This window comes from Lethenteron reissneri, chromosome 34, assembly GCF_015708825.2.
Source record: "Lethenteron reissneri isolate LAM-NWPU_2019-01 chromosome 34, ASM1570882v1, whole genome shotgun sequence".
Lineage (NCBI taxonomy): Eukaryota > Metazoa > Chordata > Hyperoartia > Petromyzontiformes > Petromyzontidae > Lethenteron > Lethenteron reissneri.
The window spans coordinates 4,542,617-4,566,216 of record NC_083812.1 but is presented as its reverse complement, the minus strand read 5'-3'; the positions used below and the strand labels follow the sequence as shown (position 1 = coordinate 4,566,216).

At 45.3% G+C, this 23,600-nt stretch overlaps 1 protein-coding gene across 1 annotated transcript in view; it reads left to right on the top strand.

Moving 5' to 3' along the window:
• LOC133350569 (tyrosine-protein phosphatase non-receptor type 13-like) overlaps positions 1–3,883 on the top strand; it is an 81,038-nt gene extending 77,155 nt beyond the window's left edge. The window contains 1 exon segment of the mRNA XM_061565038.1: positions 81–3,883. Coding sequence (XP_061421022.1) covers positions 81–158 — 78 coding nt within the window. The 3' untranslated portion in view covers positions 159–3,883.
• Positions 3,884–23,600: the final 19,717 nt, after the last annotated feature.

Sequence of the window (23,600 nt, the reverse complement as noted above, 5' to 3'; positions counted from 1 at the left end):
CTTGAATCTCGGCGAACCGTCACAAATGCATGCATGTGCGCGTGTGTGCGCGTGTGCGCGTGTCCCTCTTGTTGTTGCAGGAGCAGTACATCTTCTGCTACAAAGCAGCGCTGGAGACGCTACAGTATTTGAAACGGAGGGAGGAAGATTTGAGCTAGTGGCATTATAGCAAGCGGGCCGACATTGTATCAGAAGCAGCGTCGTGTGAGAGCACTGCATTTGACTTGGGTCCCTCGCCTCCCAACGAAGATTACATGAATGCATCTTACCTTCCGCTAACTGGAAAGTTAATCATTTGTCTGCCTTCGTCTGTCTGTCTGTGTCTGGCAGTCTACCTGACTATAAAAACATTCAAAGTATTAATCTTATATTTTTGTGGTGAGGTTAAAGCTACTGATTGCGTACAACGCTCCTGCACACATGTATATAGAACATATCAAAATAATCCATACTGTAGTTTTATAATAATGATTGAACAACGTTACCGTTAGTCTTATGAGACGTAAAATCATACACAAATGTAATTTACTCTGCTCTTATAAAGAAAATTACCAAACTCACCTTTGAATCATGCTTTTGTAACAAAATACAAATTCAAACGATGTCTGACAATGTACAAAATGGCTTCTACCTGGAAAATATTTTTTTTATCTTTTTCTTTTCCCGTCTGACTTGATAGTTGATACTATTAAACACGATTTATTTGTTTTGGTGACTTTTTTTATAATACACACGAGGCATTCCGTGCGAACCCCCAGTATGTTTCACAGGGCGATTCATTTATAGATACCCCGTTATTATTTTTCATCACGTTCGGCTACGTACGGCGTGAAAGAAGTTAAACGTACGTACATCTTCTGGTGAAACTCCTCAACACCTTATTTAAATATTGCCCAAGCAGTGATTCTGCAATCTCACAGACGAGAATGTTCAACGTCTGTAATTTGTTGGAAGACGTGTAGGTGGTGCTTTAAAATAAAATGTTTTGTGTACAGTGTGTTACTTGAGTGGGGTATCTATACGCGGATCGCAGAGTGTTCATTTAAAGCCAAGAATTGTTTTGTAGTCCACATTGTTGTGAACAGAATGTTTGCATTGCAGCCTATGGGACCACTTAATCTTAATCGTAACCAAAATGCAAGCAACCCTGCATCTTTATTGTAAAAAAAAAGGATTCTCTTAATTATACCACTCAGGAAGCAAAGGGGCGCTATCATGTAGTTCTTCTATAAAGCATTTATTTTTGTAATCGACAAAGTATTGCTTGGCAACTAAATACAATGCCTTGGAAGTGAATGTCTCGTTCACTGCGTGTGTGTGTGTGTGTCTACGTTGTGGAGGGCAGCGGTAGTTTAGTTTAGAAAGCGCCCTGCACAGACGAAGCCCTGCGTTTCAATCCCCGCCACGGCTAACACCGATGGTTTATTATCCGAACCAGTCCTGGGCCTTTTTCTCTGATCGACTCAGCCTTAACCGATAACCCGGTGCGGTGTGTAAACGTCAGGTAATGCAATGGCAGCCGCGTGTGGTGCTGGCCACACTACCGTCCCCTCCTTTTGTGCTGCACATTTCTGGCCTTCATATGTGCTAATGGAACTTGCCCCAACAGCCTTTGTAGGCAATACTGGAGGAAGCGGGGCGGGGGTGGGGGAAAGATCTTTGCACTCTTCGTTATGATAAAGCTACATTCTCAATATTTAGCAGCCTTTTATTCATCGGTAATGGTTTATGGGACCTTTGTGTTGGTCAGCAGGTCTTGTGCTGAATTTGGCTGTGTTGACTGTATTTGTGGTAGAGCGATCGTGCTGAGCCGTTACTCTTGTTGTACAGTCGTGTTCTATAAGCGCGGGAGTCGTTGCGTTCCTGAAGAACACTGCGTTATGGAAAAATCGCGTAATATATCCATAATGAAGGTTTTTGGGTTAGATCGCGTAAGTATGAATGTGTCGTAACCCTCCACCACCAAACAAACCCAATTAGTAAGGGATTTGTCACCTAAACACAACGCCAATTAGTTACTACAAATCCCTTACTAATTGGCTGTGTCGGGTGGTGGAGGGTTACGACACATTTATATTTACGGTAATCTAACCCAAAAACCTTTATTATGAATAATATTGGTCGCGAAAGCCTACTTGTTATAATAATATAGATTATTAGGGTAAAGCACAGTCCGCGAGAACACGTGAGTTGCATATGCAGGCTGAACAAAGACTGAGGCTCGTGGGTAGAATCTGGAAGCATCCAGCAGTATCCCGCCTCGTGTGATGCTACGCCGAGGCCGCCGTACAGCCCCTCATTCCTACTCGCGCAATGTAGCACCGTTCACTCAATCGCGTTACATCCAATTCGCATCCGCGTTTAAAAAAAAAATGTGTTCCCCATACATTAATCGCGTTAAATCCAATTGGCGTGAAAACAGCACTCGGCATTATAGGGGAACGGATTGTATTGACGGCTGCGTTGCTTTTTCCGTGCTGTTGTTGTTTCCAGTGCACAGCGTGCTTATGTTATCCATGAAAATTTTGAGAAACGTGTAAATAAAATTCAACTCTAAATTCAATGTGTTGTATGCTAATTAAAACATGTGCCTGCTATAGCGGTGTTTACTCCAAATGACGGTTCACACATTTCATGATTCTAAATTCCTCTGACGTGATTTTTTAAATGTATATTTGAATTCAGGTGAATGTAACATTTCAATCATGTTCTCGTCTACTATGTGTTCCTTTGTAACTTAAAATGTAAAGGTCTACATAGTGAGAAATACATGCATTGTGACTTGTGTGATGTTTAATATTTTGCCCGGTATATTTAAAGATTTTTTTTTTACTCATTTTAATTGTCGCTATATTAAATAGTATTCATTATAGCAGCGCTTAACTAAATGTAAGGGGTGGAGGTTAATATGGTTTGAGAACAAAAGACGAAGAGAGGTTGCTCCAATTGGATGCAATTTTTTTTAAGCTCCAATTTTTCACATTCTTCACATTATGGTGTTTTGATAATTATCGGGCTGTATCTATTGGAATGAATATTCGTACAATAAGCAAAGTGTGAAACCTTACGATGATGATTGTTCTCAAGACTTTGGGTTGAGTGAGCTACCTGCATTAATATCCGAACGCCTACACATATCCATAATAGAGGTTTTTTGGTTGGATCGCGTAAATATACATGTGTCATTAAACCCGCCACCACCCGACTCAGCCAATTAGTAAGGCTTTTCACGTAAACAGAACATGCCAAATCGTTACTAGTTCAGCACACCGGTGTATTGGAGAGAAAATCCATAAAATGTATAATCTGAGTACGACGTTTCGCCAGTAATTACACCAGCATGATCAGGCGACAGCCAGAGTTGTGGAGAAATCCTCCTGTTTCAGTCTTGAATAGCAGGAAAAATGTGATATCACTTGTTTGCCAATCGTGTGCGATGGCCAGAGGGGGGTGGGGGGATCATGTATGTATATAAATTACAATGTATAGCCATTACCGGTTGGGTTAACCTTACTAATTTGCTGTGTCGGCGGGCTTAAAGACACTGAAATTCACGCGATGTACTCCAAAAAATTATTATGGATAATATTGGTCACGAACGCCTGCTACGTGTTAAACCGACATATTTTTTTTATAATAACTTGCAATCATGTTGTTTATTCGGGTGAGCTTCATCATGAGCCCGCTTTTACTCTGAGACGTTCAATTTCACTATTCAAGCGCAACTACGTGTCCCTGTTATTTTTAAAATGAAAAGTTATACATATTGATTTGTACATATTGTTTTATTACAAACGTGATATCACATGTTCGACGATAGCAACTCAGATCTATATCGCCGAAAGCTTTCTTTGTTGTTGTAAATATTATGTTTACGTGGAATAAAACTTAAGAAGTGTCACTCTCCTTCGTGCCCTGCTTTTAATCACGCGTGCTTCTCATCAGCTGCGCTTATTTAACTCAAGTACATTGGCACATTAGTCCAATTATGCGATATTAAAACGTGTGATATTAATAATTGCAATCCGAGCGTTGTGTTGTGTCTGCATTATTGATTTTCTTTCCACACGAGGGCGATGGACTCTATGAGATCTTGAGAGCGTACATGATCTTTTAGCGGGCTTGTGCTTTTACGTGTTATCCATGTATTTTTGTTGAAATTAATTTGTATCGATTAGTGTACACTTGTCTTCTTGGTTCTTTCGGTAAAGTCACGTAGAATGGAAATAATAAAATAATAAAAATAAAACAAAATAATTCTCACGACGTTTCGGCCACAACGCAAGCAGCCGTCCTCAGGTGGAGAGCAGGTCTGTCGAGTAGACAGAGTCTGACTGTCTACTAATAATTCGTGAGAATTATTTTATTATGTTTTATTTTTATTATTTTATTATTTCCATTCTACGTGACTTTACCGAAAGAACCAAGAAGATGAATCCCTGCAGTCACGAAAGCTTTAAATCGAAATTTAGTGTACACTTGTCCCGCTCGCAGATGCGGAACATTAATTTTGCCAGTTGTGCAGCAGGGCTTTAGCTGTTTATGGTACAGAAGATGGGTGCAGTACACTCGACTATCCATAATAGAGATTTTTGAGTTAGATCGCGTAAATATATAAATGTGTCGTTAAACCCAGGTTGTGTCAACGTAAATAAAACACGCCAATTCGTCACTAGTACAGCACTAACCGGCGTGTTGGAGAGTAAACCCACAACATTTACATTTCGAGTACGACGTTTCGCCAGTAAGTACAACCAGCATCATCAGGCGGCAGCCAGAGTTGTGGAGAAATCCTCCTGTTCCGGTCTTAAATAGAGGGATACATGTGATGTCGTCTCTTGTGAGCCAATCACGTGTGAAGGCATGAGGTGTGGGGGGGGGGGGGTAATATGCATACAAATTATTACGGATATCCATTACCGGTTGGGTTAACCTTACTAATTGGCTGTTTAGGGTGGTGGCGGGTTTAATGGCACGTATATTTATGCGATCTAACCGAAAACCCTCTTGCATAATATTAAACACACTCGACTATCCTTTTACGAATGTGGTCCTTGACTCCCAACGATGGCCCATGTTTACTGGTGTTTTCATACATCGATGGGAACGTCGCTTGAAACTATACCGCCAATGCATACACGACCCACATTTCTGACCGTAGCGAAACGCTTTGGATGAATACTTCTCACAAATATGCGTGCACACTAGCAGTTGCGAGTATTGCGTTTGAGCCAAGCATTGTGATAATAGCGCACCTGGCATCTCTTTTAACGATTCAAACCCATGTGATCTCATTTCAGCAATTCACACACAACTAACAGATGGCCTGAGTGAGTGAGTGATGGACAACGCACTGTTACATATTACACGGCAACGTATACATGTTTTTTGTTTGCTTTGGTGACGGTATATTTGTAAAATGCAACGCCGTCGTCGGTGATTAGCCAACGCTTGATCATGGCTATAAACGACAGCCATGGTAAGGTCGACGTTTTTTCAGAGTCCTGTTACAGGCTGACAGAGAAGATCTCTGTCGCTCTGTGTTGAGTTGAAAGAGAGCGTTGGGACAAACCAGAGGTGGATGTGGGACTATGGTCGTTAATCCACGTAATAGACTCTGTCTTCTCGACAGACCTGTTCTCCACCTGAGGACGGCTGCTTGCGTTGTGGCCGAAACGTCGTGAGAATTATTTTATGATGTTTTATTTGTATTATTTTATTATTTCCATTCTACGTGACTTTACCGAAGGAACCAAGAAGATGAATCCCTGCAGTCACGACAGCTTTAAATCGAAATTTAGGTGCCACGCTCACAGCACTTGCCCTAGCAAGTCTGGTAAGGCTATACGGGAGGGGATCTTTTGTTACATCCATGTTGTGTTTCCCCCTTAGACCTCGTCCACTGGAAACGTGGAGGTGTAGTGATTACCCTCCTGGAGCGAGGTCCTTCGAACGCGGGCAGACACTAAAGCCTGGCCCCTCGCATGTGGCCGTTCCACAAATGAATTTCGCTTGGCAGGACAATTTAACAGGCAGCTGCCGCATGCCCCCTACACCCCCCCCCCCCAACCAGCTCCCTATTCCCCGCAGCTGGGCAACTCGAGTGGCCCACGAAATCGGGCAGGAGTGACTGCAATACAGCAAAAGGCAGAATCGCAACATTGCCACCCCCCCCTCTCCTCCACTGTAAGTTAAAGTCTTACCTACAAAGTTGGCACCAGAGATAGGGATTGCTGAGCACATCGCTGCAATAGCGATGGCCTAGTGGCTTCTGCTGTCCCCCCCTCGCACCTCCGATTGGCAACGTACGGTGCAAAAGAAGTTGTATATACAATGGCGCGGCGTGGTTTGGCGTGATTCCCGGCGCTAAGAATGAAATGGGGTTCCCCTCTGTCATATTTCCTCCCCCGTCTACGTGGCCAGGTGGCTGGACTACCTCCAAGCCCTTGCGGCCCTCGATGCAGTTGTACCGCCTGCACACTCGGCAGCTTCGCCACCGCTTCACTGACATTCTATAAACGGAAGGCTTTAGGGAGCGGATTGCGTTTTCAAAAATTGAAATACAACGGGACCGAGGAAATTCCAGTTGAATAATTTGGATATGTAAAAAAATACATGGTCAAAATGAGATATGAATATATGTTATACGACTTAAAAAAAAAAAAACTAGATTGTCGGAGTCAATCGACAATCGAGTCTAGCGATTTACTCGGGAACAGAAACATGCTATATTATTTCACTTAACCAGACTCTGCAGAAGCAGCCGCAATTCAACTTGACACGCTTGTAAAGAATGTGCACGCGCGTGTGTATATGGCGCAATCATTTTGTACCGTCATTTCTTAAACAGGGCGATAATGGAAAAGCAACTTAAGCGTAAAAACAAACATGTTACCCTGGACGATGAGCGTGCCAATGACCTCTGCCGTATGCACAGCGGCGCTTAATATTGCGTTTGCTCTTCGCCGCTAAACCGTATTACGTTCGACAAAGTTTTCATAAGACGGTCTTTCATATTGGCTGACCCTGACGACCTCATCACATTTAGCTCGCTAAGGAGAGAGTACGAGCGAGATAGAGCACGCGGGCCGCCTGCGTATTCCTGCCGACTCCATAACTCTCTAATTTGAATCTCTGCATCCTCGTTTCTCGTGAGTGGTTTAATCAAGAGCCGGGCATGCGTGCCGTATAAATTAAACGGCAAATAAATCGGCGGGCCCGTCATCCACCGGCTTTATCTGCGAGGATCACTTCATTTTTCCGGCTAAATATACGCCGTAAAACCGACCCGCGGCCACCGCAGTCTATATTTTACGGGCCGAGGAGAAACAAAGGTCATGCTTTGGTAAATTATGCAAACTCCATTTCTGACGACGGCAATCCAACTGAGATTTCCCCCCCCCCCCAAACGGCTGGTCAGCAGCCTGCCTGCCAGGCCAGGTGATGTGTTCTTTTCATCTCTGTATTTCTTCCACCCCCCACCGCCACCTCTCATGGATTTCAGCAGCAGCAGCAGCAGCAAGTGGACTATTCGCTGTGGCAAAATTAGTTTAATTTGCCTAATGTTGTTAATATGCCATCCTCTGTGTTGGGTCACTGAAAGTGTTAATTATTGTACCGTAAAAAAAAAGAATATTCCATCAATTACTCCAATGTAACTAGCAGTACGTATTTTTTATTATTATTAGCCTAGTAAGTAGGGTACTAATTAAGTGTTTTAACAAAATTAACATGCATACACAAGAATAAATCACCCGTCTAACCTGCTACGTGCCGAGCGCAATTGCACTGTGTTGGCATTGCTTGGGCTGTGCATTGCAATTATTCACATTGTGTTCCTCCGGCCATCAAAAGCATTGTCATGCACGCCGCGATATACTCTATATGCGCTATTGTGTTAATATATACCGGTGGGAAAATGGATTATTAGATGTATCAAGGAGCCATAAATGGGTTTCTTGAATTTACAGCGCGGTGCCGGGGAAAATTTTGTTCTCTGGGATAGCGAAATGGCTTTTGATATCAGGGAGTCACACTCGGAATGAGCAGTGGAGAAAAAAAAGGGGGGTGGGGGGGGGTAGCATTTCATCTGCACTTGGCCAGCGGCATGCATGTATCGGCATATCTGCAGCGTCCGGCGCTAATCAGGCACGGGGAGGCCATGCGGGCTCTCGCTCTCTCTCTCTCCCCTTGCACAAACAGCGCATTAAATCACAAAGCTTTAATGAAGTTTTAGCATTTCCGACCAGATTTATTGTGCCGCACTTCGCTGTGATGGGGCGCGATTAGAATTTCCAATCAGTTTTATTCGGCGGCCCGGACCGAACGCAAGTGGAGGAGTCGCCGGACTTTAAATTAGACGACGAGTGTTTAGTTCGTCTCTCGTAATTCTGACAACGCCGCAGATACCCTCCGGTAAATCCCACTCGCCCAGCCCCACCGCCCCCTCTCTGCCCCCCCCCAAAAAAATGAAATAAGAAGAGCGTGCGCGACTGTGTGCACGTTATCAAAAAAAAAAACCAGCCCTATTTAATTTTAACTGTGTTTTGACATTGGAAGGATGAAATCTTGGAGTGCGACTGTAAATATTCCAAACGTGTTATTCACGATTTCAACACTTGCCCGGTGTGCTCACAAAAACGGGCGCTAAGGGGTTTCGACTGAAACAGTCACTTTGTGTGGCGTTTATGCCGCGGTAATTCTGCCAGGCATCGATTGTGCAAAATAAATCTCCGGTTGGTGTGCACTTGGTGCGTTTGTCACCTGTGAGCAGAATTCTACTTCTGTTTCCAACCTTTTGCAAAGTCTTGACTTTTTCTTCTTCTTCAAAACACACATCGGTGAATGCAAGTACTGTACTCTTTAATTTTAAGCAGTCACATTTGGGCCAAATGTTAGACCGATCCCCCACCTCTCCCAAAAAAAATAAATCATCGCTATTGTGTTGAAACACTGATGACTCATTGCACCATTATCATATGTGAAAAAACACCCAAACTCAACCACCAATATTCTTGGTTTTTTCGGTAAAGTCACGTAGAAGGGAAATACAAAAATTAAACAGTGAATATAAACAATAATGTATTATCTTCTTGGTTCTTTCGGTAAAATCTCGTAGAAGGGAAATAATACAATTTAAACGTAATAAAATACAATTCTCACAACGTTTCGGCCACAACGCAAGCAGCCGTCCTCAGGTGAAGAACAGGGCTGTCGGGAAGACAGCTTCTGAAATTTTATTATTTTATTATTTTCCTTCTACGTGACTTTACCGAAAGAACCAAGAAGATGAATCCCTGCAGTCACGAAAGCTTTAAATCGAAATTCAACCACCAGTGCTTTTGAAAATCTCTCCGTTACGCCAACCTCACCTGCCGAAGATGTTTAAAGACTCAATATTTCGCAAAGAATTCCAATGGACCAACATTTTGAGATCTTATCTATGGGACTTTTTTTTGCCACTATCAAAAATGACGAAAATAACAATAGATTATAGCCTTTCTGGTTAATGCATACTTGATGCCTTGCAAAAGGTTTCTATTTGGCGTTTACACGTCTTAACACCTGTTTTATTGGCAGAACAGGTAAAAGTCTATTCTTATTTTTCATTTTGAGATCGTCCTCTCTTCTCAGTGTCAGTTTTTTTTCTGTTATTTAAAAGTTAAGTTCTATCACACCATCTATAAAACCGAGTCGCCACTTGCTCGAATAAAAGCACAGCTCTGCGCCACTGCACGTCGTGAACGTGCGTGCAGTAACTGTGTCACCCTGTGAGAGTTTTGTGCCATCAATTATTAAGTTATTTTACTGAAAAAACAAGAATTTTTTATTTGACCAGGTAAAACCCACCGAGCTATGATAGCTCTTTTTCAGAAGCGACCTGGCCACAATTGATAGCTGAACGAAGTGGCTTATCGCGTGGAAATGTATAGCAGTCAAAAACTCTAAGCGCACGTTGATTCTAAACGTGGAGGGAACAACCGGTGGAGCCGGAGAAAAATCCACGCGACCACACAAAGAGAGAGAGAGAGAGACATGCAAACTCCAAATATACAGGCATCATCAGGGTCGAGATCGAACCGACGACCTTCTGCATACCAGGCGAGAGATTTAACAACTCGCCACCGTGACAGGTACTCAATGGATTGATGCATTGCCGGAAATGTGAGAGATGGCCACGGCTCGGGATGGCCTTCATCCAGCAGTGGATTGTCCACGACTGATGAAGATGATGATGGTTCAGTTTTATTTTCTTGCTGGAGTTGTTACCGATGCATCATGGTTGGCGTGGAAACTGAAGTATTATACGGCTCGGTGAACTTTGGGGAGGTTTGTACCAGTGTTGGTTTGTAAATGTAGCTATTTATCGAGGGACAGTACAAATCAAACGGCAAGATATATACTGTATTTTGTTTTACTTAATAGTGACGGTTGAACACAGTTTAAGCTGCCTGATGATGAAATGCTCAATTCTTACCCAGATTACATTTGGTTCATTAATCGTGTAAATTAAAGGATGACTAGAAATTCAGGATAGCCAAAAAAAAAATCCTGTGCGGCGTTTTCCGGTCCAGTGCCTGCGTATGCTATGTAAATAGAGCAGCAGTACATTGAGTCTGACCACTGCGGGCAATCGGGCACGATGGGATGCTCGCAGGCTTTCGCGTAGCGTTAGCTCGTCAGCACGAAACGGCAATTCTTGTCCTTGGTTCTGTGCAGAAGGCAGCCCCCACAAACGCGCCTGCCTCGCCGAATGTGGAAGCAGCGAGACGTAGTTATTTTTGCGACTACATTAATACGCCTTACTGCATTCCGTGCAGGAGTTTGAGCACTTTGTGTCGTCCCATTTGAGATTTAAGTTATTTCAGCAGAAAGGGCACACATGAGCTGCAAGGCTCTATTTCATGGGCATCCTCCGATGGTGCAGATGCTACTTACTGCACGAAACGGATCTTAGTTACAATCACGGCTCACATCGGTCGCGTACAAACAGCAGAGTAGTATCGGTGTGCGCTGCACACGTTAGAGGAATAGGCCACTGCTTGAAATCGTAAAGGACAAAAGCGTGACTACAATCTTTTACGGACAAAAATTATGGAAAGGGGGTGGGGGTGATGATGGAATTGAACAAAGCGAATACAACCAGTGACCGGGATTCTAGATTTGAAGTTTTAGTGACTGCAAGGGTCCATACTCTTTGTTTTTTTCGGTAAAGTCACGTAGAAATAAAATAAAAAATAAATTAAATCACGACGTTTCGGAGGCAACACAAGCTTCCGTCTTCAGGTGGAATCGTCACAGCAAAATTATTGTATCAAGTATATATAGTCTCGTGTCTCTTAGAGCTCTCTTCACTTGATACAGTGATTTTGCTGTGACGGTTCCACCTGAAGACGGAAGCTTGTGTTGCCTCCGAAACGTCGTGATCTAATTTATTTTTATTTAATTTTTTACCTACGTGACTTTACCGAAAAAACCAAAGAGTATAGTGACCGGGATGTTTAAGTGTGAGTACTGTTACCTGGTGCAGTGCCCTTTTCATCCTGCTCTCATTCCATGTACCCAGCGACATTTGGTCACGGTCCGTAGGGTCTCGAGACGCCTCGCTCGGTACCCTCCTGGCTCCCATGCCCGCAAAGCTTCATCTCGACGTGACTGCCATGCACCGCGCGGCTAAACGATCGCGTTCTTTCAACGGAACCGCAATTGTAAAGAAAATATTTTTGTTTGCCTTCAATTGCATGAAATTTCGATTTAAAGCTTTCGTGACTGCAGGGATTCATCTTCTTGGTTATTTCGGTAAAGTCACGTAGAATGGAAATAATAAAATAATAAAAATAAAACATAATAAAATAATTCTCTCTAGAGCGTCTATTTAAGCTCCAAGCCTGGGGTGTGTCATTCAGACTCTGTCTTCTCGACAGACCTGCTCTTCACTTGATGACGGCTGCTTGCGTTGTGGCCGAAACGTCGTGAGAATTATTTTATTATGTTTTATTTTTATTATTTTATTATTTCCATTCTACGTGACTTTACCGAAAGAACCAAGAAGTTCAATTGCATTGTTGGTGGGCGAAGGTTTTTTTTTTTGCTCCACTCGATGCCATCAGCATCCAAAGGCCGGATCAGACGTTTGACTTTGCGCACATTTTGTTCGATGTTATAAACATTGCGACTGAACGCAATACCATTCTCTGGCACTATGAGCCTTGTCCCAGGAGAAAAAACATGAAATGATACCCATTGTAATTGAGCTAATGTAACGTGCGTACTGAAGCCAAGCATGTTCCTGCCCCTTGATTATTTGTAAGCCATGCTTTAGACTTGAGGATGTGTTGAAAGAGTAACGTAAGCATTTCCAGTAATTGAACAGTTCGAAATGCACAAAGCCACATCCTGTGACAATGTGGCTGAGCCTTTGATCCCCGTATGTAGTGTTTATTGCGGATAATTCTCAGCATTCAAATAAAATAATCAGCTAAGGCCGACTGAGCTTCAGAGCTCTTTTTCAGAAGCGACCTGGCCACAAATGAAAGCTCAACGAAGTGGCTTATCACGTGGACATTCATAGCAGCCAAATACTCTAAACGCGTGATTTGCTTCTAAACGTGGAGGGAAAACCCGTAAAACCCAGAGAAGAATCCACGCCACCACGAGGAGAACACGCAAACTTCTCAACATACAGGCGTCAGGGTCGGGATCGAACACACGACCTCCCGTATACCCGTCGAGGTAGTTAACATCAGTACCGCCTACTGCAGGCACACAACAGCCTCCACGTAGCCGACACAGGCTGTGTAGGCTGCAAGTGCAGTTCGTGAGAATCGCTTACGCGTAAAGCGGGTGGTTTGGCGAGCATCATTTCAAAAGTTGGGTCCACCTCGGTGGAGGCTCAGGAATGGAGTTCACTGCAGCTGCGAATTGAATCCGGATCACCGGGTTCGTAGCAGGGTGGACTAACCGATACGCCGATGCTGTCCACGATGCTCTCAAACCCACGGGCAGGCAACACACGCACGCACGGCACATTCTCTCTCCGCGTCATCCACCCAAAAGCCCATCGGTGCCCTCCAAGGCTCGGGCGTTGTCGCAGGAGGTTACGCCGCTACGGGCAGCACCGGCGACTGAGAATCGCATCGAGTTGGCGTCAACGCCCTCATCCCATCCTTGGAGGTCACTGGACCATTCCAGGCCCCACCGCCCTTCCCCCTTCCCTCCCCTCCCCTCGAGTCGCGATTCAAATGAGCTGTCAGGGCCAATTACCGCCCAAATTGACATTTCCATTCTACTGTCACTCGACGGGAGGCAATCTTTAGCTGTCATTATCACAGGCGGATATTAATGTGCGCTGGAAGTTCGCAAACCGCACGCCGCTCGGAGCGAGCGAGCGAGCGGAATTTATCGCGTTGGTTTTTAGCCGCCTTTTTAGTCCTGATTGCGGGTGGAAACACAGTCCATCACGGGTTATCTCCCGTATTCATTCGTTTCACCTTTTTTTTTATTCCCCCACCCTCCGTTGTTAATGAAACGTACTATGCATAAACCATCCCAGGTGCCTTTATGACATTTCATTTCAAACTGCTTGAGCAGCCTTTATTCATGTTAATATAGAAGGCGCAGTAACGCCTAAGCGTGATTTTTTTTAATGCACGTGTATTATTTTATTTATTTATTATTAGTAGTAGTAGTTGGCATTGTTATCTTGGTGTTTTTGCTGTTGTTTTACGAGCACAAAGTTTACCCGGCGTGTGACGCGGTAAACGTGGCAAGGTCAGCCGTGAAATGTCACATTGATACAACAGCGTTGGAGACGGACACGCATTGATCCAAAACGTCACCCAACTCTGTTAATTCGTCGACTCGTATGTCACGCAGCAGCAGCAGCAGGAGCAGCAGCAGCAGCCCCCAGCAGCAGCAGCAGGAGCAGCAGCAGCAGCCGCAGCAGCAGCAGCAGCAGCCGCAGCAGCAGCAGCAGGAGCAGCAGCAGCCGCAGCAGGAGCAGCAGCAGCAGCAGGAGCAGGAGCAGCAGTAGCAGCAGCAGCAGCCGCAGCAGCAGCAGCAGGAGCAGCAGCAGCAGCAACAGCCGCAGCAGCAGCAGCAGCCGCAGCAGCAGCAGGAGCAGGAGCAGCAGCAGCAGCAGCCCCAGCAGCAGCAGCAGGAGCAGCAGCAGCAGCAGCCCCAGCAGCAGCAGCAGCAGCAGCAGCAGCCGCAGCAGCAGCAGGAGCAGGAGCAGCAGCAGCAGCAGCCCCAGCAGCAGCAGCAGGAGCAGCAGCAGCAGCAGCCGCAGCAGCAGCAGCAGCCGCAGCAGCAGCAGGAGCAGGAGCAGCAGGAGCAGCAGCCGCAGCAGCAGCAGCAGGAGCAGCAGCAGCAGGAGCAGCAGCAGCAGCAGGAGCAGCAGCAGCAGCCGCAACTCTCGCCCCTGTCTGTTGTGACTTACGCTTGCCGGTGTCGCCTCCGTTGTAATCCGTCGCTTTCAATGTTTAGATGCACACGCGTGATCCACGGGCGGAGCGGGGGGAGGAGGGAGCTTAGCGGTCAGCACCACTTACCCTAACCATCCCGGCGACCCGAGGTTAATTTGTAGCGGTCAGCACCACTTACAACGACGTTCGCGTCGTTACTGCGAGCTTTGCGGGAACGCGATTCGCCATCGGATGGGAGTCAAAAAATGAACCGCAACGGGACACCAAAATAACCTGTGAGGTTGCCCCCCCCCCCGTCCTCCCCCAAGTCTAGCCCGCAAGTGTCCTCAAAGGCACCACTTTTAAGGGGCTCTTTGTGTGCGAACACGGCTGGCGAACTCATTGACGCGCGCGCCTCTGAGCCAGCCCATCTTGACAAATTGACTCTGGCCACGAGCAACTAACTAACTAACTAACCTCTTCACCCTCAACTGATCTATTCGGCTCGCTTAAGCGCCGCGTGACCCGAACGCATCTGGTACCGCGTGGCCTTCCGCACCTTGCGCTGTGGTCGCCGGGGGTTATGCGGACAACGTGGCAACGTTTCGCGGACGCAATGCAACCAACCACCCCCCCCCCCCCCCGATCTACGAAGACGAAGAAGGAGACATCACAACGACGCCACTCTGCTCGCTGGCTCGTGCCCGCGGTTTGTTTGGGATTGACCGCCAGAATGTGAAATTGGAGTCGTTTGCGGTGCGTCCACATCATCGGCCGCACGAAAGAAAGAAGGCTGGCCAGGGCTTACTTTCAACTGGAGCCGACTAGGGCTGAGCTCCAGAAAATATTCTACCCCCCTCACCTCCCTCCCCCACACGTAGCAATGCCATGTCATGCGCGTGTACTTTGTATACATTGTGAATAATTGAGTCTCACAAGCGCGATCGATTTTCATAAATGACTCGATGCGTTCGTACGTTCCACCGGTGACTACGATAAACATGCAGCGTTACCCGCACAGGTTAATGTGGTACTCACTTTGGCCTCATCCGTGAATGGGCTCGTGCAACGTACAAAACGAAATGTGTGAATTTTGTTTTGCTTAATGCGGCTTGCCCCATGAAGTTATCATCCACGATTCAAGACTTATCGGCAGCAGCAGCTCAAACTGGATGGTTGAAATGTCAACATATGGTACTGTTAGGTTTGTCCGTTTGTCGCCTGATTACTCAGGAATGAAACTTAATTTGGAGCTTTCTCAGGAATGCTTTACTGAGTCTCAAGATTATTTTTCAAGAGGGTCCCGCCAAGTAGTTTGTTTGTTTTTTGTTCGCAGTAGGGGGCGATGCTGCCGTTATGCCAAACGAGTCATTTGCAGGGAATGTATCAGCATTCGGATGTTTGGCCCAATATCGGTTGCATTGTTTGGCTAATGTTTTTTGTTTAGCTATGGGGGAAGAACTCATACAGAACAGGGGGAGAGAATGCTAACTCCCTGCACAAACGAAGGCGCCCTAGTCGGAAATCGAACCTGGGATTGTTTTGTGTTCGCTGTGAGAAGACGAGTTGTCGCCATTGCGCCAACCGGCCGCTCATTTTAAAACCAAAAACCCCAAAGATCCCGAGCGAGCTTCACGCTACGTGCGGTGTGAAAGAAGTTCAGCGTGTCGCGATCTCAAATCCTCTCGGCGCCGACGACGGCGTGAAGGTCCCAGAGCTGGCTAAGCGCGAGCGCGACCCTACCCACCCGACTCACACAAGGGGCCGTCCATAAATGACGTCACGCGAGTTTGGGACGATTTTTGACCCACCCCCCTCTTTCTTCGTCACATGGCGTCACAAAAAGTCAACCCCCCCCCCCCTCAAATATGACGTCACAAAACTCTGCCCCCCCCCTAAAATAAAACATGCTTCAAATCGCTTTAAACTATTGACATTGTAGTGCATATTTAATGTGGCGCTGCACTCTGATGTTGTAGGAGAAAACATTTATTAAAAAGTCGATTTAATTAAGGAGAACGTGGTGTCTATATTTATTTAAAGTTGCGCATTTTGATGTGACGTCACATTTCTCAAACTTGTCCCCCCTCGTCACACATCGTCACAAATGTCTGACCCCCCCCCCCCCTAGGTGCGTGACGTCATTTATGGACGGCCCCCAAGCCGTCGAATTGCATCCTCTCTATGAACCTCAGCGGATTGATACCTTCAGGGTGGACGGCACCTAAGGCTGTGCAACGGTGTTTCTTTATCGCAAGGCCACCGGTGGTCCCTGATGGCCTCTCGTGCGGCCTCCCCTCCCCACCCCCCACCCAGACAACACCCCCCACATCTCGATTTAAAGCTTTCGTGACTGCAGGGGATTCATCTTCTTGGTTCTTTCGGTAAAGTCACGTAGAAGGGAAATAATAAAATAATAAAAATAAAACATTATAAAATTTCGATTTAAAGTTTTCTTGACTGCAGGGGATTCATCTTCTTGGTTCTTTCGGTAAAGTCACGTAGAAGGGAAATAATAAAATAATAAAAATAAAACATATTAAAATAATTCTCACGACGTTTCGGCCACAACGCAAGCAGCCGTCCTCAGGTGAAGACCAGGTCTGTCTGAATGTTTAGAGGGTTGTCACAACATTTACAGCTCTCTCGTCAATCCACAGCTGTTTGGCCATACTTCACCACGTCGGTCAGTGGGGGGGTGATGAAGGTGAGACGGGAGGGAGATGGGGGTCGGACATGAACCATTTAAATATAATATCACTCGCCACTGATGCAGGGGCGGTTTCTTCATTAGGGCGATTGGGCGACGCACCACCAATGTCATTGAACCACAGAGTCACGCTAGCCGTCACTGCAGCCTCTGGATATAGTCCTATCAGCGTCATGTCACGTTCTGTGGAGTACCGCCTCTTTTTGGGCGATTTCACTCCGGCTGAGAATCGCCCCGAGTGGCCCGATAGACTTACATTCAAAGATGTTTTTTTTCGACCGGGGGGCGCTGCAATGCATTCTCTATGGCTTCCGGGAGGGCTCGCCCTAACTTGCCTACGTCATCATACGTGCTTACGTCATCATACGTAAGCACGTTTCATCCAACAATATAATTTGTGGCCACCTAGTGGAATCTTTAATAAAAGAAACTAGAGTGGTTTGTTTTAATAGTGAGTATAGAAACAAACAAGATGTATTGTAAGAGTCACTTTATTTTTCATTAATATTAAAGAAGTGAAGTTGCCTTTACATGCTTAAGCTGTTAATTTATCCATTGCATGGGTGGACCTTATCCTTATCAATCATCCAGACATTTGCCCCCCCTAAGAGATTTTGCAGGAGCCGCCACTGCACTGATGTTAGCAGTGGCTGGGAACTGAACTCGGGTTACCTTGTGCATAGCGTGGTGCACTAATCATTAAATCTGTCGGCGTCTTATGAAATCACGCGAATGTTGTTTCTCGTAAGCCCTCAAATGTCGCCGAACGACTAGTGCACGCTGTGGTATGCAGTGCACATAAAATGCGAGCCATATGCCATTTTCCGCTCAGCCTTTAAGCCACCTCTGCCACTGGCAAACTGCCCCCCCCCCCCCCCGCCTCAAAAAAACTTAATCCGCACGGAAATATGTAAATACTAACTTGTGGATCATGTTTTAGCTCTACCGGGTGGGAGCAAATTAAACGTGAGTGTTTTGTGGGATTTCGGGGACAAAAAAAATGCTTGGTTTATGCTCGGGTGCCTTCCTAGGACTTACGAATTTAATCGTCGGAGACAGTTTTTTTTGATGCAATAAAATGCCACACTTTCATTAGACCCATCTGCTTTTGACATTGGCGTTTGATTTAATCTCGGGGAAAATATTAGCATCAAAGTTCTGCTATATCCGTGGCCTCTGTGCGCGCTTGAGCATGCTGATGGATGGAGCGTTCACCGAATGCCATTGCTTCCCCTCCACGTCGCATATGCGACTGTCACACATTGCGCCCTGACCAATTAGCCACTCACAAACGGTGCAGCATTTGTGCATATGGTGCAACTGTCCACTCTCAATAGATGTTCACAAATCTAACCTCGTCACACCTTATTCTTGTAATTTGAGTGGGCCGGGGTGGGGGGACTTTCACCGATAGGACATCATCAGTGGGAGGGAGGGCCGCAACACATTTTAAACCATTGGGGGTTGACAGCAGCACCACGATGGGAGGGTGTTGTCACGTGTTGTTATGTGTTGTCAGGCCTTGCAATGAAGAACGCCGTTCTGCACGCAAGTCGCTCAACCACCTGATCGCCACTTCATCCAGATCCTTCTCACTCCAACGTTTTAACATATGCACTTACACGTCGGTGGCCAGGGAGTCAAACGGGTGACGTTATACCGTGCTGGGTTATAGCGACAGAGTCATCTCTCGCTTTCGAACGGGGCTTGGCGTAACAGATCTGGCACACGTCTTAAAATAAAAGTACTAAACCGTCAAGATCAACTTCTTAGGGTGGGCAGGAATATTGCGCCCTGTCGTCAAACTATCCGGCGGCCACGGAGTGACCCCAAGCACATCAATAAATGAGCGCACAATCTGCTCTGGACGATTCCGCACGTCACTCTTGTTTTTCGGCTGCAGGAACGTGGCAGCCAAGTTCACAGTAACTTAACCGAGCGTTAAAGATGAATTTCCTTCTCGAGATTCTCATTTCTGGCTCGTACCTCTAGATGGAGTAGGTGAGCTTTAGGCCAAAATTAAGTTATAAAGAAAGCGCGCGACCCCTCAAAGAGGCTTTGCGCAATCGGACGTCGTTTTAAAATTCAGCCACGTGCTTTTTGTTGTTGTTGTTGTTTATCGTGCTCATATTTTGGGTCATTGTTTTTTTTACAAAGATACAGACGTCGCGAAACGTAGGCGCGGCGCATTTCTCTTGGAGAGATTTAGTCGACGCTGAGCGATGAATCTTCGCTTGCAGCTGCTGGGTGGATTGTTCACATCGTGGGGTCGCGAGACATGGCGACAACAACTTGGGGAGCGAGCCCTTCATCCTAAAAAAATATATATTTTAAAAATTTGACCAGCTAAGGCCCACTGAGCTGTAAAGCTCTTTTTCAGAAGCGATCTGGCCGCAAATGATAGCTCAACGAAGTGGCTTATCGCGTGGAAATTGATCGGAGCCAAATGTTCTAAATGTGGAGGGGGAAAACCGGAGGACTCCGTGAGAAATCCGCGGCGAGAACATGCAAACTTCAAATATACAGCGGGCGTCAGGGTCGGGATCGTGATCGAACCCACGATCTCCTGTATACCATGCGAGAGAGTTAACATCTCGCATAGCCGTGGCACCCAGTGTACATGGCTGGTCATAATGACGATGATGACGATGACATGTCGGTGTATGTCTGCACTCCCTCATGTCACAACACACACGCACCACAGGGTGTAGAGAGGACAGTACAGTCTATAACCTTTCTCACGAGGGACCCTGGTCTTTGGCATTCCTGGCCGCCCTCAATGACATTTGCCAGCGCAGCGTCGACTTTTTCAAATCACGCCTGAAGACGAATTCGTTGAAAACAAAACCTTCCAGTCACATACTCTTTGGTTCTTTCGGTAAAGTCACATTTAACTCGAGCTGTGTTTTATTCGTACATTTTAAAAAATATATATTTTACATTTGGTGTTCTCGGGTGACTGTAGATTTCCATTACGCACGTGTCAACCCATTCGGGTGTTCCCCCGCATTCTTGTACAGGCAAATTTGCGTTTTCAGGTCCATACGGCGCACAGCCGTTTCAATACGGGCAAACATTTTGTTTGTCTATTTGTTTGTGTTTCTATCCTTGTGATGGGACTTTGTCGGATGAACGTTGAGATTTATAAAGGGCACGGGGTGACCAACACGGTCTGAATTGGTCTGTAGTCAGGCAGGCACTAATCGCTATATCATGATCTCTAGAAGGCAGTGACGTTTTTGGGGACACGGCTGCCGCCTTTGAAGGTTCACAAAAGCTGGACAGAGATCACACGTGAGAGTGTTTGTACGTCAAGGCATATCCCGGCAAAACCGGCAGGTTTTTTTTTTGTTTGGGAGAGCGCGTGAAAAATAACAGCAAGTCACCGAAAGAACGAATCCAGGGGTCACGGTATTTGGTGAAGAGATCCATCTGAACATACGCACTTGGGAAGTGGATTTAAACAAAACATCTCTTTACGATCCAGCGTACGAGACATCTCGCCGCTTAGCGATGGCGTGTTAGTCGGGGGCCGTGCAGCCGCGACATGGGGGTTCTGTGTGTCGGCTGATGAAACCGGACTTCTGGCAAGTCCGGTTTCAAAGATTCTCAGAAAAAGGAAGTGTAAGTCCGTCATTCTCCACCCGCCGTGCGTAGCCAACCGCGCGAATCCGGATGGTGCGGCCGCGTTGGCGGAGGAGGAAGGATAACAAACAAAACTAAACAATCTGCTTGGTTCTTTCGGTAAAGTCACGTGGAATGGAAATAATAAAGTAATAAAACTTAAACATAATAAAATAATTCTCACGACGTTTCGGCCACAACGCAAGCAGCGGTCCTCAGGTGGAGAACAGGTCTATCGACAGACTCTGCTTTGTATTAACGCTGTATGGGTTAGACAGACTCTGTCTTCTCGACAGACCTGTTCTCCACCTGAGGACGGCTGCTTGCGTTGTGGCCGAAACGTCGTGAGAATTATTTTATTATGTTTTATTTTTATTATTTTATTATTTCCATTCTACGTGACTTTACGGAAAGAACCAAGAAGATGAATCCCTGCAGTCACGAAAGCTTTAAATCGAAAACTAAACAACACAAGAAGCAGTTCTAAAACACAAGAACACAACCTGCAATAGGATCCTTTGGAGAAAAAAAACACCAAAAAAAACCAGCCATTGACACTTAGTGATGCGCTCCCGGATACACAGAGTGAAGTAGCTATGTATTAACGTTGTATGGGTCAGTACTGTCAAGGTTCATGCCAGACAGTGAAAGATAACAGCTTTAGTCGCCGGCGCTGCGGGTTGGTTCTCACTCTGAGTGTTATTCAGGTATTCGGAGAATGTTGGCTGTTACACTCGAGATTTGTGATTTGTTACTTTCTGCACGCAGTCTCAGTGTGGCTGGCTCCTTTCTTGTGTGTGTGCTTTTAATGAATAATTTCGAACAAAAAGAAACGTATTATTTACGCCTCGATTTGTCAGATCTTTGATGAATATCCACTTCCACACATTCAAATTATTTTTAAAACCTACGTAAATGGTATTTGATATTCTTTTTGTTGGAACAAAAGTATCAGACCTATTCACGAGTTGTGTATACATAGAGATTACAAAAGAATGATGCCTCATTCTTCTCTTCAAAACGATGACAAAACTGACTTCAGTAATCACGGACCCATCAGACTTTTATCAAACACTGTGTATATAAAACAATTGAGTGTTCGCGTAAATAATTGGCAACAGCGGAGCATTTCGCGAAAAACATAACCTAGTGATTATGCCATTATTTATTAAACGTTTCCCTTCCCTCGACCACACACACACACACATATCAGTCAGATGCCGGTGTCATCGTTCTGTGACAATTGTGTTCAGAGCAGCGGTCGGGAACCTTTTTGACTGGGAGAGCCATAAAAGCCAAATATTTCTAAATATATTTCATTGAGAGCCATATAGTATTTTTAACGTATAATAGATTAAATGTCTTACTTTTAATGCGACTTCTGGTGCTGCATGGTTTTGCTGATGGCCTTGTAGTCTGGTTCATACGTGGTGAGGTTGAGCTTCGTGCAGGCGTGACCCGTGAAATTTATCTTCAAAACTAATTTCTGTTTACTTTAAAATGACACAGTATTATTAAACAATATCACAAGTATTTTAAAATCAGTTCAAAACTGATTTTTTATTTTTTATTATTAATTTTTTCAACTCAAAATTGTCTGGGAGCCATATGCCGTCACTGGAAGAGCCATGTATGGCTCGCGAGCCATAGGTTCCCGACCGCTAGTTTAGAGCATTAATTAGCAGTTGGGGGGGGGGCACAGTCGATCACGCACTGCTTTGCCTGGTATGATGGGGATGGTTTAGTTTCATTTGTACGAGTTATTCCTGTACATTGCATCGCTATTATGTTTTTGTACTGTGTGTTGTTGTAACGTTTTTACCCCGCCACTACTGGACATCTGTGATTAAGAGCTTTCTAGCTCATCGGATTCCTCCAGTATAAAGACATCTTCTGATTCTGAACTTGGAAACCTGAGTTTGATTCCTGGGACACAGCTAACACATCAGTGGCTGATGACATTTGAACCCGTCCTAGCACTCTCCCCTGACTAAACCACTGGCATGCATAGTGAAGTTGTATTATGATTTTTAGTGTAAGCTTGTTTTCAATTAGCTGTGCTGTTCTAGATGATGGTCTTCATGTTCTGGATGATGCTCTTTCCCCGCACCTCCGATTAGCATGGTTTGTCTATGTACGGTGCGAAATAAGTTCAACATACGTACAATATACTATGGGGACCTCATTTGCCAGTAAAAATATGATAATTGGTTGGTTATCATACGTACAATATGTTGGGTTTTAACACGTAATAGAGGCCATCCTTTTCTCGTTTTAACTTATAAACGTTATCTATGATTCTCATTTCATGCTGTCTGGGACACTTCTAATATAGAACAAGGCTACTGTTGAAAACACTCCTGGAGCCAACCGATGAAAACGATCGAACACAAAACGTCTATTGCTCTTGTCTTTTATTTCCCCCCCAAAAAATCAATAATAATCAGTCGGAACGAGAGCAGTTCTTTGGTGCAATACGCAAATGGTTGCAGATCAGCTCCAAGTGGGCTGAGATGCACGGTAAGAGTCTGATTCTCATGGCCGATCTCTTTATCCACACCGCTTCCACGCAACAGCTGCTTTGCATGCGCAAACTAACCACGGGAAGGCAAAAAAAAAAGAAATCTGCATTAAAATTAATCGGAGGGGGAAAAAAAACTGTCGCATTAATGTTGGGATCACAGGGCTGAGCTTGTCCGCGGCTCAGAGTAAGCTTTATTGGGTCTGGAATGCTAATGCAAACTTCTTAGAATAGGGCATTATCGTAATACATTATATTTAACGTGTCTGTGCGTGGACTTTTAGAGGTCAGTGCAAGCGTAAGTAAATCAATTGTGAAATTTGAATTGAAAGTCGTATGGAAT